The 13887-nt window shown below is 38.2% G+C and overlaps 2 protein-coding genes across 9 annotated transcripts in view; both read left to right on the top strand.

The window, feature by feature from the left end:
- LOC113082035 (extracellular sulfatase Sulf-1-like) overlaps nucleotides 1-7859 on the top strand; it is an 84577-nt gene extending 76718 nt beyond the window's left edge. For 3 of the 6 annotated variants that reach the window (XM_026253955.1, XM_026253954.1, XM_026253953.1), the window contains 8 exons: nucleotides 128-383; nucleotides 496-592; nucleotides 679-773; nucleotides 1505-1582; nucleotides 2152-2324; nucleotides 2407-2549; nucleotides 2802-2925; nucleotides 6092-7859. In XM_026253955.1, the coding sequence (XP_026109740.1) occupies nucleotides 128-383; nucleotides 496-592; nucleotides 679-773; nucleotides 1505-1582; nucleotides 2152-2324; nucleotides 2407-2549; nucleotides 2802-2925; nucleotides 6092-6885 (1760 nt within the window). In that variant the 3' untranslated portion in view covers nucleotides 6886-7859. Of the gene's footprint in view, nucleotides 1-127; nucleotides 384-495; nucleotides 593-678; nucleotides 774-1504; nucleotides 1583-2151; nucleotides 2325-2406; nucleotides 2550-2801; nucleotides 2926-4933; nucleotides 4968-5397; nucleotides 5452-6091 lie in introns of all 6 variants that reach the window. The other 3 variants (XM_026253957.1, XM_026253958.1, XM_026253956.1) reach the window with 3 other exon arrangements.
- A 3356-nt stretch (nucleotides 7860-11215) lies between these two features.
- On the top strand, nucleotides 11216-13106 carry LOC113082037 (solute carrier organic anion transporter family member 5A1-like). 3 transcript variants are annotated; one of them, XM_026253960.1, is made up of 3 exons: nucleotides 11216-11301; nucleotides 11765-11880; nucleotides 12002-13106. In XM_026253960.1, the coding sequence occupies exon 3, from the start codon at nucleotides 12032-12034 to the stop codon at nucleotides 13025-13027; it is 996 nt and encodes a 331-aa protein (XP_026109745.1). In that variant the 5' UTR covers nucleotides 11216-11301; nucleotides 11765-11880; nucleotides 12002-12031; the 3' UTR covers nucleotides 13028-13106. The 3 variants fall into 3 exon arrangements, with proteins under 3 accessions (XP_026109745.1, XP_026109746.1, XP_026109747.1); XM_026253961.1 differs by having other exon boundaries at nucleotides 12027-13106; XM_026253962.1 differs by having other exon boundaries at nucleotides 12101-13106.
- The last annotated feature ends 781 nt before the right edge of the window (nucleotides 13107-13887 follow it).

Below are 13887 nucleotides of genomic sequence, written 5' to 3' on the forward strand. Positions count from 1 at the left end.
TCCGAAACTACAGATTTCCCAGAATTTTTTTTAACTAGTAATGAGCTCCATCAATATGTATATAAATATTTAACTATGACATATAAATATTTAAGTATGTGTGGCTGACGCTGATGTCTTCCTTCAGGCTACAGACCTCGCTTTGTTCACATGCGGCCAGCCAGATCCCTGTCCGTAGAGTTTGAGGGTGAAATCTATGATGTGGACCTGCAGGCTGATGACAAAACCCCCCTTGAGCCCCGACCAATCAGCAAACGGCACCATGACCCTGAGGGAGGTTTTGATTCAGACTTTGGGCTGGAGTCCGATGACAGATCGGAGGAGATGCAGTCAGATGACACTAATGCTGTGGGATACTCCAATTCTCTTAAAGTCACCCATAAGTAAGAGCTCCAAGCCTTTGGTTACCTCTAAACAATAAACTGCATTATAATAGTTTAGGCTGTTTTAAGTGTAATTTACTCATTTGTTGATCATTTTACCTTGGAATCACAGATGTTTCATATTAATGAATGACAGTGTGCACTGTGAAAGAGAGATTTACCAGTCCTCCAGAGCATGGAAAGACCACAAGAACTTTGTGGACCAAGAGGTTAGGCCCCCTGTCCCGTATTATCTTTAAGATTACAGCCGTTTAAACCACATGAATGGTGTTCATTGTATACACTTGTCCCATAGATTGAACTTCTCCAGGATAAAATGAAGAAACTGCGTGAGGTCAGAGGCCATTTGAAGAGGAGGAGACCGGATGAGTGTGACTGTGGAAAGAAGAGGTCAGTTGACAATTAACTATTCTTGTTGAGTCATGTGGACTTGGTCAAACTCGGTTGACCAGCGGACTATGGAAACATGATTGGTCATCGTTCCACTGCTCATCTCTCTTGTTTTATTTTACGACTCTATATATACACTACCGTTCGAAAGTTTGGGGTCAGTAATTTATAATTTATATATATATATATATATATAATTTTTTTTTTTAACAAGCATCGGTGCAATAAATTGATCAACAGTAAATGCTTTTACATTATTATTGTTAAAATAAAATTTATTTCATATATAAAGTGCATCACAGTTTCCTCAAAAATATTAAGCAGCACGTCTGTTTGCAACAATGATAATAATAAATGTTCATTAAGCACCAAATCAGCATATTAGAATGATTTCTGAAGGACCATGTGACACTCAAGTCTGAAATAATGGCTGCTGAAAATTCAGCTTTGTCGTATTAAAATGTGTTATATTAAAATATAATCAAATGGAAAACAGTTACTTTAAATAGTATTTCACACTCTTCACACTTTTTATGTTGTTATTGTATTTTGATTCAAAAGAATAAAGCCTTGGTGAGCATAAGAGAACTGACTTTTTTTTTTTTCAACCCCAACATTTTGAATGCTAGTGTAACAGTTTTAAATCTTAACAGCAGTATTTTGCAGTTTGAGCAAGGCCTCTTTAGAAATTCCAGCTGAACTTAGTGCTGTTCTTTCCCTATTATAACCAGCTACTTTAGCAAAGAGAGAGAGCAGAAACACAAACCCGAAAGATTGAAGAATAGTAATGACTATCTCCATCCCTTTAAGTGAGTGCTTCTCGTGAGTGTGTGTCCGTGCCTGGTCAGTTTGTCTGTCGTCTGTAGTATCTTGTTGTGATGGTGTCGGATTTATGTCCAAATCCATGTTGAGCATCTCTAACACACTCTGTTGGCTGTGTGGTATATGTTGATAATTATGCCACTCAATTACAATAATTTTGTATGTGAAATAATGTATGGACTTTTGAATTGTTTAATTCAATCTGGTTGAAATTGAAGAGTTCTTATTTCATCCTGTTGTATGTGTTTTGTTGCATGCATGCATATGTACATGTTATTGATTAGTTAATCAGGCAATTTTCAGTACATGAGTCACAGTTCAGATGGGGTCATTTAATTAAGAGCTCTTTCCATAAGTATACAATCCCAGCATCAATCTCTACCCATAAACATCAATGTAAAAACTAATTTTGTGAGGGTAAACATCATTTAACCACAAAGTCACTTTGTGAGACTGAAACAATCTTGTCTGAAAGTTTTTAGGGGATCCTTACCAGATAATTAATGGGATTGAGTTCCCTTTGAATCTGGCTCTAATGTCTCATTTATGCCACCAGAGAGGTCATGCAGGAAGTGGACAGCAAGACTCAACTCTACAACGAAATCCGCCGCAGAAAGAAAGAGAGGAAGGAGAGGAAGAGGAAAAAGAAGGGTGATGACTGCAGTTTTCCTGGCCTCACCTGCTTCACACATAATAATGACCACTGGCAGACCGCCCCCTTCTGGAACTGTAAGAAAATGTTCATTGATTTTTCTAGTCCCATTTTATTTATTCTGGTAAATAAGTTGACAAAAATGTCTCTCTCTCTCAGTGGGTGGCTTCTGTGCCTGCACAAGCTCTAACAACAACACATACTGGTGTCTGAGAACGATCAATGAAACCCACAACACACTCTTTTGTGAATTTGCCACTGGTTTCCTGGAGTACTTTGACCTAAACAGTGACCCATACCAGGTGAGCATGTGTTTTCAGTTGTATTTTTAATTGGATCATTTGCTCTGAGTCTGAGATGTGGCATAGCAGTAGTGTTGTAGTGCTCCTATGGGGATGCAGGTTCGACTTTGATCTTTCTTGTTTCTCTCCAGCACTTTTAAATAAAAGCTTTAAAATACTGGATAATGGCTCTTCCTGTAAGGACATGCTATTATCTTAATTACAGCACTTACAATAACAGCACTGACTCGGTAAGTGCATATTGTTTTGCAGTTAACCAACGCAGTTTATACAGTGGAGAGGGACGTCCTGAGCCAACTGCATTTACAGCTGATGGAGATGAGGAGCTGTCAGGGCCACAAGCAGTGCAACCCGAGGCCAAAAGGCTTAGATACAGGTAACACTCCTGTCCTGTCTCTGCACCACCCAGTCTGTGTGAAATGAGGGATGAAACATGCTAGCACACCTTTACTTTGGCTTCTGAGGTGTTTTATACATACAGATGTGAAAGATTCAGTTGCATCTCTGCTAAAAAACAAAAACGGATAAAACTAGCCTAGAACGGTTTGCTGGTCTTGGCTGGTTTAAGATGGCAACCCAGCCTGGCTAAGCTGGTGTGTAGCTGGTCTCCAACTGGTCTCCCAGACTGACCATCTGAAGTGCTTAAAACCCCTATAAAACCAACTAAAAGACCAACTTAGGCTGGTTTAGTTTTTTTATTATTATTCATCTTTTTCCAGCGGGCATGTACTGTAAATGCTCATTTGAGAAATGAGATCAACACTGGCTTATTTTCTTATTTTGAGAGGAAAGTAGTGAATATTAAGCAAAACCTGGTCTAGCATGGTTTACTTTGACACAGCCTGATGTATGAATAGGGTGAACCACATATGGGATGCAACGTTGCACAATCTTTGTAATAGTTGATGATGGATTGTTCACTGAGTTTGGTTTCTCTCTATAAACTGTCTGCCCATTTCCTGTTTTTCCATTAATGTTTTTCATTTTAATCGCTTAACAGGGAACTGTAATATTCAAGCAGTTTAGCAATCACATCATCTCATACTTCAGCTTTTTTCCCCATTCCTAGTGAATACCAGACCAGATGAAAAGGTCCTGCGAAAGAGAGCCGTTTATGTGCTTTGCGTAACTTTGAAAATCTAAAACTATAAACGTATATATTGACACACATTAATCTCTTTTGTGTTTTATTTTTTCTGCAGTGTAATTGTGATTTATAAAAAAAACATTTAGTAAAGGAATAGATTTCTGTAACATTGGGTATTCGGTGATTTAAAACCTGGTCGCCAGGCCCATTGTGATTTTCACTGTTCTGAAAACCATTTATATTTCTGTGAGGAGGAACGGACTCATTGTCATGACATAATAAAGACCAGATATAAAGATTTTTGTATTATTGAATAGACTGATTTATACAAGTCGTGACAGCTTTTCAACAACTAAATCAATTATGAAGTCAGTACTTGTTTTGGAGACAAAAACAATGGTTTTGGTTTGGAATAAAATCATAATCTTGAAGCAATAGTTAATAAAATCGCTGTGTACTCATACTCATGTCATTCCAGATATGTATGACTGACTTTCTTTCAACTCTCTTCCATACAAAGTGAATATCAAAAAGCTCTCAAATCACCAAGTCTCCTGAAATGTACATTGTTGTGAAGATTACCATCAAACATTGTCTTATTTTCATTTATTTTATTTTTTTTATTTATTTTTTTATTTTATTTTATTTTTTTTACAAACGAAGCTGTAATATGATTTCAGACCTGAAATATAGCATCTTATGGACATTGGATGTATACCGCCTGTAGTTATGATTCAATTTCATTATTTGGAAAAGAGCAACGTGAACATTCTATTAAACATCTACTTTTATCTTCTATAAAAGAAAGAACTTGTCTTGAATAACATTTGAAGTTTGGTGACATCTCGGGCATAACTGAGAAAATTTTGGGATGAACACACATCCATAAATTAATAAATGGTTGAGGATTTAAGACATAAAAATAGGATTTGTCACTTAGTAATGTACAAATATTACAAAAACAGATGCATGTTAATAATGTTAGTCTGCATGTTGGCATATTCTCATGATATTTGTGACCTTAAGTCATGAAACACTGTTAACAATGCCGTCATCATCGTATAACATTCATTCCATTATTAACACTACACTTCCTTACCATCTTTTTCTTCAGGACCATCCGAGGATTTTCCTCATTCATCTTTGATATCATTGTTCCTTCACTGTGGTTTAATCTAACAATACCTTTCCTCAGGAGCTGGGGTTATGCATGAAGAACTACAATGTGATTGTTTATTAATATTTTTTAATCACCATAGACATTTAACATTGTAAATGCTTTTATTTTCCTGATCAGGAAGTAAAGATGGAGGAAGCTATGATCAACACAGGTATCCACACTTTTTGAATCCCTCATTGGCTTTTGAAATAACTGCATGGGCAGCTTGTTTCCACTAATACGCCATGTTTCATTGAGCTACGTTTGTGGTTGCATGCTGGGTTGAGCTAACAATTCAAGTACAGTATATTTAAACTTCCCATGAATTTTAGTATTTGAAATCCAACAAGTTTTCAAGATCATTCCTCTAATTTGAACTCTTAATGGATTGCTTGTTATTTTTATGCACTTTATGGATTCCTAGATGTCATTTAAACTAATTTGCATAAAAACCAAGGCTATTCATAGACATCATTAGTGGGGAAATAGCATCTCATAGACTTCCCAGTCCACAGAACGTCATTATTTCAGGCCTTTGCTTACCTTTTCCTCGTTCATGCCTGTCTTGACATCTCTGTTTTTTTGGCTTACCTGCTTACCAGGCAACAGCAGCATCGAAAATGGTCAAAGTTGAGGAGGCCAAGCCTTTCATTCCTGTGAGTCTTTGAGACCATACGAACCCGTTTCTGTTCTCATTCCACTCTGAAGTAGTTCTCCAAGCTGCACACCACATCTCCATAGACCCCAAATTGAGTGGCAGTTCTGGTTCAGTGTGGCCCGTGTCTGCCTGACCCACTCTTGGAATGCTCATTTCATTCTCTCGCCATCCTTTAACACGCTTTTGATTTTGCAGTTTTTCGTTTTCTACCTCTCGTCCACACTCTCAGCTTCATATTTATTTATTTATTTTTTGGGTTGCTGATTTCTTGGTTCCAGGATTTTCCATCTTTTCAGTCTCTCGTTGGATTGTTTTATTTTGGTTTTGAACTTCATTGCACAGTTTTCAGTCTGTCTGCACACTATTTATGATGTATTGGTTTTGGGTGTCCATTTGGAGGACATTCGTTGCCTTGATTAGCATTCACACTGCTTTACTGCCGAAGAATAGAGCTTTTCTATTGGTCCTAAGGCTTAAGAATCACTGCAGTGGTGTGTGGGGCACTAATTCAAGAACCCTCGGCACAAGTAGGCTGGGAATAACTGCATGTCATAGACTCATTCCAAAGTAAATGCTTTTCAACTCCGCAATAATCAACCCTTACTGATTTCTCTTGCTCTCCCCACTCCCTTTCCCAGAACACAGCCAGCCTGGGACGTCCACAAAGGTTAAGCTGCCCAATTTCACAGAGGACATCGACTGGCAGGGACTGGCAGATTTGTACTGCATGAACGAGAGTCTGTACGAACACAGACACAACTACAGTCCCGACCTGGATGACTGGACAAACTTTTGGAAGGATGTCGATTCTATGTTTGCACTGCTGAGAAATGTAAAGACACTCAACCAAACCGATAAGCTTGACCCTCTGGCTGAGCTGGGCTCCGGGGTCCTGGAGGAGGCCAGCGGTGCTGGATTCCCGATTCGAGAGGAACGCCCCCTGATTCCTGTCACCGAAGGTCCCTCGAGAGGTCCAACAACCAAAACTCTTCAGAAGAGTAATTTAAAGTCTCCTAATGAACTCCCAGAAGGCCGCCAAATCAAACCGAGCGCTCTTCCCAGGGGAGACACCTGGATTCAACAACTGGAAAAAGAGTTGGACAATGATGGAATGACGTTTAGCGGCAACGGCGTCACTGAACTGGAGACCCGCCATGACTTTCTGTTGCGCAGCTCTAAAATTCTGGATCGCCAACTGCTGGAAGAAGAGGAGGACATTTTTCAGGCCCAGGGTTACCTTCCCCTCTTGTTGCAGCCAGCTAGACCCCCAGAGCCCACTGGGGAAACTCCTCCAGCCCAGAGTGACAGCCCACTGGAGAAGTGGAATGGAAGCATCAGACCTTTTACCCACAAGCCCAGCGATGTTCAAGACTCGGAGGGTAGCGCCTCGGGAGCATCCCCTTTGAGAAAGGACTGCTGCCCTGCACTGTGAAGCCAGCCAACTCAGAGACACAAACCCCACGGAGCATGGACTGCTCTCCTGTATAATCCAATCAATTATTTTATTTTTTAAAAGTGCTTCCATTTATTAGAAATCAGTGTTATGTATTTTGTCTATATATATATATATAAATGTAGAGGTAAAGTATCGGATGCATCTTAAATGTTGGGTTTGGTTTTAAATCTCAAGTGGGAAAACGCCACCAAAGTAAGGTTTTAATATATTTTTAAGTAAAAGAAAACGGTTCAAATGGTGAAACAGTCTCATTCAGTCTTGAATTAACCACATGCAGATTGTTTCCCCAGATGTTTGATGCACTTTTTAAAGTTTCTCGAATTCAACACATCCTGGCAGTCTCATTTAGATGTAAACAACTCCACGGTGACACCCAGGACACAACATAAGTCATTATTTGTTGGATACACTTTTGTTCATTGAGTATTGTTGGTGTTTTCTTCAATGTTTACTGCATCTTTTTAGGTTCAGGTCACTGTTAACACTCTAAACACTGCTTGAACATGTTTTATACACTTGGATTGTTGGTTTAATGGCTTGACTTGTTGGTAAAATGGTTCTCTCACAAATGTTGTATAGTTCAGCTGCATTCAGTCCATTTAATGAAAAAAGGGCATTCACCGGAAGTGCTTTAATCATTGATGACTAACATTTTCACTAAACTACAAAAATTAATCACGTTAAAATAGCTTGTTTCCTTTGTGAAGAATGTGAAATGGGCATTTATTCTGAGTTTTCTGGCCATTTTCCTCCTGTCTTTTTAGAATTGCAATGTCTCAATTTATTTTTGAAAAAAAAAAAATGGTTTGATTATGAGATGAATATGAGATGACCTGCCAAATTTGCAAACATTACATAACTTTTTAAGCAGTGGTGTTGAAACTATTCTGGCTTCTGGAAAGCCAAGAAGCTGTTTTGAAATAAAAATCAGCCAAACATTGTTTCACCTACCTTGTGCCTCTGAACATTCATTGAAAGATTGGATTCCATTGGATTCCAGTGTGACCCTGTTATTACACTGCACATGGAAGTTGAGCTTTTTATAATATACTACAAAGTCAACAGTTTTACAGTTAATGTTCTTATCTAGTGTGATTTGGGTGCAGAAGACACATTTTGCCTTCAGGGTCTGAAAATAATTTAGTAAAATATGAAAATATGATGAAAATGAACTTAATTTTTCATATTTATCATATTTAGTGCACTTTATGTGATTAATTTTATCCCGACTAGCTATATTGTTTCTCTAAAAATGCCATTCATTTTGCTTCGTTCTCTCTCTCTCTCGCAGTTTTTATGTAAGAAAGATTGAAACCTTGGTAAAAAATGGAAACAACACAAATTTAAAAGTTAGAACAGTAGTAATTGTTTACAGAGGATTCACCCACTTGTCTACTAAAATACACGCTGCTTATAACGAGGTATGTTGTTCGTTTATTACATAAACTGACAATGTTATTTCTAGTGTTCTATAATTGGACTCCAGTAATGGTAGTCTACCACTAGAGGGAAGCACTGTACTGTCTAAACCTGAACATGATGTTAAAGGGACAGTTCACCTTCAGTTGACTTCTTAGAGTATGAGGGCGGGACCACACACACACAAACACACATTATAGGGACCAACAACTGAAGGTGAAATATCCCTTAAAGTTTTCATTGTTCAGGAAACATCCAATAGATTTTTTGAAGTACCATTTTGATGAAAGTGTGGGATGGCATAGTTTTATTACAATGGCATGAAATATGTTGGCTTCAGTGTTATACAAATGATACAATTATTTAAATACTGATGATTAAAAGAAACCACTACGTATTTTTTTATTATTATTGTTCTGTGACTATATAAAATAGAAGTCTACACTGAAGAAATATAATGAAATCTTGATTGACTGAACAATGGTTGCTTCATATTTGAAGTTATTTAAAAATGTGGGCACAATAGACAAATGTAACCACCAGGTGACGTCACTGTACTCATTAACCAAGTGGATGTTTGACTACAGCTTTAAGGGTTACTCCACCCCAACCTGAAAATTCTGTCATTAATCACTTATGCTGGGTACACACCAAAAGATAATCGGACTGATTTTGGGCTGATTTCCCCCCTTCCGACAATCCTAGCTATGCCCCGATTATCTTGATGGTTCTACAGATTATTTTATAAGATTTTCTCTTGGTGTGAGGTGTGTTAAGAGTGCCCGAACCTGATCGGAAGAACGTCGGAGCGAATCGTATTCAACATGTTTAATATTTACGATCAGAAATCCTGATGTGTGGGCGGTACCCAGAGGACAAATGCGCACGCTCTGGAGATCATCACGTGAAACGAAACAATATCCAATCAGAAAGAGAGATGATGGAAGACGGAAGCCGCGTCATCCGTGTCAGTATTACATGCATGGCTTCCGGCTTAAATGTATACTTAATTATTTATTCGTACTTAATTATTTATTCCTAATTAAGTACATATTCCTGTGATTAATGTTAACCAACAAAAGATGTAAAATAAATGTACAAATGTTAAGTAAACCTACTGTATCTGAAGAATGAGTTTAATTTGTATCTCTTTCGTATTTGTCGTATTGTCTTATTGTGCTCTTTTTTCTAAATGTATAAATTATATGATCTGTATTATACATGAACAACTGTAATTTTTACAAGTTGCTATATTTTCAAGTTTTTCAATATTCTAGTTTTTCTAAATTCAATTCTTGATTAAAATTTCTCATATGTTTAATTGATTTGGTCTAAAGAGAGAGCGAAACATTAATGACTATTTTTGTTTGAAAACTACATATAAAATAGCTTCCAAAATAAATGTTGATAACTGCAGTTTTACTAAAATAATGACACAAATTAATGACAAAGTTTACAAACATGCAATGACTTTTCATCGACTAAAACTATGAAAGACTCAAATGACTAAAATGTGACTATAGACTATTAAGTATTTTCATCTTAAGATAAAGACTGACTTAATCAAAAATGCCTGTGAACTTGACATCTTTCATACTTTTCTGGACCTTGACAGTGTAATTTACTTGGCAATCAATGGGACAGTCACAGTGTTGGGCAGTAACGCATTATTTAGTAACGTTACCCTAGTTTGATTACTTTTTTAGTAATGTAGTAATCTAACGCGTTATAATTTTTCAAATAGTAATTAGAGTATAGTTAAAAGCCGAGGTCTCTATACGTTAATACCACCTTACATTGCTGAAAAAAAGCAGTTTTATAATCTAGAGATTGTAAAAATGATGTAGCACATGCAATGATGAGTCAAGAGCCAGTGGATTAGAGACCTGCTCCGGCGAGACACGACACAACAGAGAACAGCGTGTAGGACAAGACTTGATAGTGCATGCACTCGTGTGTGTGCCAGATGCAGGAGAAGAAAATGATTCACAGGACTCCGGTATTAAAATAAAATATCTAAAACAAATAAACTGTTATTCATCTATTGCACAAAAGCAACATGAACTGATAAAAAATATCAACTATTAACTGGCGCAAGCAAATGCATAGTTTCTATTTACGCTATAACGTGTTTGCTTTTACAGGTTTGGAACGAAATGGGGGTAAGTGATAAATTACAAAATTTTCATTTTGGGGTGGAGTTTCCCTTTAAGAGAATAGACATCACTCAAAGCAAAAACTTTAAGCGTTCATGGAAGAATATTGCAATGGTGATGTGAGATGCTATTTTTGTACCTGTAGCTGGATGATTTGAAGATAATCAACATGATTCTTTCAATGGAAACTCCATAAGCTGGACAAACACTCCACATACACATTCTAATACTTTTTCAGGGAGTATAGTGCTGACTGACACTAAAAGAAAAAAGGGACACTGTCCTAAGGTCATCTGGACACCTGGGTAAGAGCGACCCCTGAGGAAGACCATAAAGATTAGTTTTGCCTTGTTACACCTTTTTTCTTGAGTCTTTTTATGTGATACTTGTCATCATGAAGAAGCTTTTGTGGTTAAATAATTTTTAGGCTGTATAGCCTATATGGAAGTCTCAAACATTTAACACCATTATCTTTTTATGAAAATGTAAAAAGTTTACATAGGCTGTATATAGCCTACACATAATACCTGTTCAAAAGTTTGGAATAAATAAACACATAGTTGATCAAAAGTGACAGTAAAGCCGTTTATAATTTTACAAAAGGTTTCTAATTCTGTTCAGTTGAACTTTTTATTTCTGAAATAATTCTGAAATAATCACAGTTTCCAAATTTGAATACATCCTCAAACTTTTACAAAAGAAATAGGCCTACATTTCCCAGCATGCATTGCGTCAAAAATCCGCAATCTTTCATTCACTCACACTCACAGTTCGTGTCGAGGACAACAACTCACTACCTCTGTTTCTATCTGACCGGGTAAGTAGGCGTACACCTCATTCAGTTCATTCTTCAATCAGTTCATCTTTATTATTATTAATCGGAGCTTAGAGTCGTGCTATTAGCGATGTGCTATGGATGCATTCAGTGAAAGGATCAATGTTTGGACTGGCAGTATATTGTATTAAATTTCTGCGAACTAATCTCATTTATAAAGTCGTGACTTCGCAGACGTTAGTTCGGGAATTAGTTTTATTAGATAAACAAATACTTCGGGCAGGTTGACACCGTTTTTAATTTTCCTCACAGTGTTTTATCAGTGGTCTGTCGCACGTTTACTGTTATTCTTTGTCTTGCTCGACCGCTAATATACCAGACAGCAGCTCGACTTCACAAAACAAATGACAGGATTAGTAACTTACGCTGTTTCTATTGCTTCTTGAACAGTACCTTTATTTTACAAATATTAATACTACTTTGTCTTTGTTTCCATTGTCTTTAGGATTCTGAATCACTTAACTACATAAAATCATTTCAGCACCATGACCAGATATCATGTCATCCTATGTATACTTTTCCCTGCTATACTCGAGGCGAAACTGTAGGCAGCTACAACAGGTGAAATATTATATAACAGATCTAATGCATGTGATATGACCACATTATGATGAAGAATAAAAAAATTATTTTGTTTATTGTGTGTCTAATCTGTAGAATAAACTTTAATGTATAATCTTAGCTCTATTTGCATTGACTCCACTAAGCCAAAATGACTTCATCGTCTAACAATGAGACCGGGAGTGATATGTCAGAATCTCTGGAAGTCTGCGAATTCGAGGGACAATATGGAGATCCGGGTGGTTACTACAAATCCAAAAGCCTGCCCGTTCTTAACGGAGACTGTCCTAACGTTAATGAGTCGTTGGAACCAAGGATGCTCAATACTATGCAGACTTTAGTAAATACCAACCAGTGCTTGGCGTTCACCGAGCCGCGACAGAAAGGAGACTTGTGTGAACTGGAATCACCCACCAGGACAGATTTCTCCCCTTCCATGTCCAGTATGGTGAGTTTAAGTAGCTACATGAGAACTGAAGCCAACCGAGCAGGTGGCAAAAAAATAGGCTTTTCACTGGCAAGATTCATCCGCTTTCCTGCAAGAAAGTACATGAGGGTGATTCTGTCAGACTCCATGTGTTTTCTGTTCTGTATGTGTTACCTGACGTTCATCCAGTCGTTGATGGTCTCGGGCTATCTTAGTAGTGTCATCACCACTATTGAGAAGAGATACAGCCTTAGAAGTTCAGAATCGGGACTGTTGGTTAGCTGCTTTGACATTGGAAGTCTTTTGGTGGTGGTCTTCATCAGTTATTTCGGCGGTCGAGGACAGAGGCCACGCTGGCTGGCGGTAGGAGGGGTGTTCATCGCCGTGGGAGCAGCTCTGTTCTCCCTTCCGCATTTCATCTCTCCATCTTATCAAATCCAAGAGGTCAATTCGTCCACAGGGAACGGGGGCCTGTGCTCAAATGGGATTGGGAGCAGAAAGGATGCTCTGGATGTGTCATCCTGTCCAAGGGACCAAGAGGGCAACGATCACTCTATATATGTTGCCCTGTTCATCTGCGCCCAGGTCCTGGTGGGCATGGGATCCACTCCTATCTACACGCTTGGACCAACGTACCTGGATGATAATGTGAAGAAGGAGAATGCTTCCCTCTACCTTGGTAAGAAACTTCTTTGTGGTTTTGTGCCATTGTCTACTTAGTTTTGTGCTTCTGTTTTTACTTTTGTTGATGAAAGGATGATCTTTAATTTCTAACATCATAGTTAAGAGTGTCATCGATTTTTTCAACCCCAAATATGTATTTTATATTTAGGGCCCGAGCACCGAGGTGCGAGGACCCTCTTGTATCTGCTTTGTTTTTTATTATTAGGGCCCGAGCACCGAGGTGCGAGGACCCTCTTGTATCTGCTTTGTTTTTTATTATTATTATTAGGGCCCGAGCACCGATGGTGTGAGGACCCTCTTGGAATTGCTCCGTTTATTAGGGCTCAAGCCCGAAGGGGCGAAGAGCCCTATTGTTCTTCTAAGGATTATTCTTCTTATTATTATTTTTTTTATTTTTTATTAAACCTTCCGGGGGTTTTTAGGGGCCTTAACATGCTCAAAAACTCTTAAAAATTGGCACACACATTGGAATCTGCGGCCATCAGGATGCTGCAGAGGCTGGGACCCGGGCTTGGCACAGGGACTCTACAGCGCCCCCTGGAACACCTTCAGAAATCTTGAACCATAGCTCACACACACTTGCATGTATTTATATGAAACTCGGTACACTTATAGATCTCATTAAGCCGAACAACTTTCACACTTTATGTCTTAGGCTCCGCCCAACAGGAAGTCAACTATTCAGGGCTGTTTAAAAAAAGCATGCTCTGGAATTTGAAATACTCCTCTGAGGTTTTCAACCCGTTCGTCACGAAACTCGGTGAACATGATCTCAAGACATTGGGGATGAAAAATTGCGAGGGGATTTTTGATATCTCGAACGGTTTGCCCGTGGTGAGGCGTTGAAATTATGGCGAGAAATGAGAAACAGGAAATGTCTAATAACGTCCACATAC

This window comes from Carassius auratus, unplaced genomic scaffold (genome assembly GCF_003368295.1).
Source record: "Carassius auratus strain Wakin unplaced genomic scaffold, ASM336829v1 scaf_tig00035628, whole genome shotgun sequence".
NCBI lineage: Eukaryota > Metazoa > Chordata > Actinopteri > Cypriniformes > Cyprinidae > Carassius > Carassius auratus.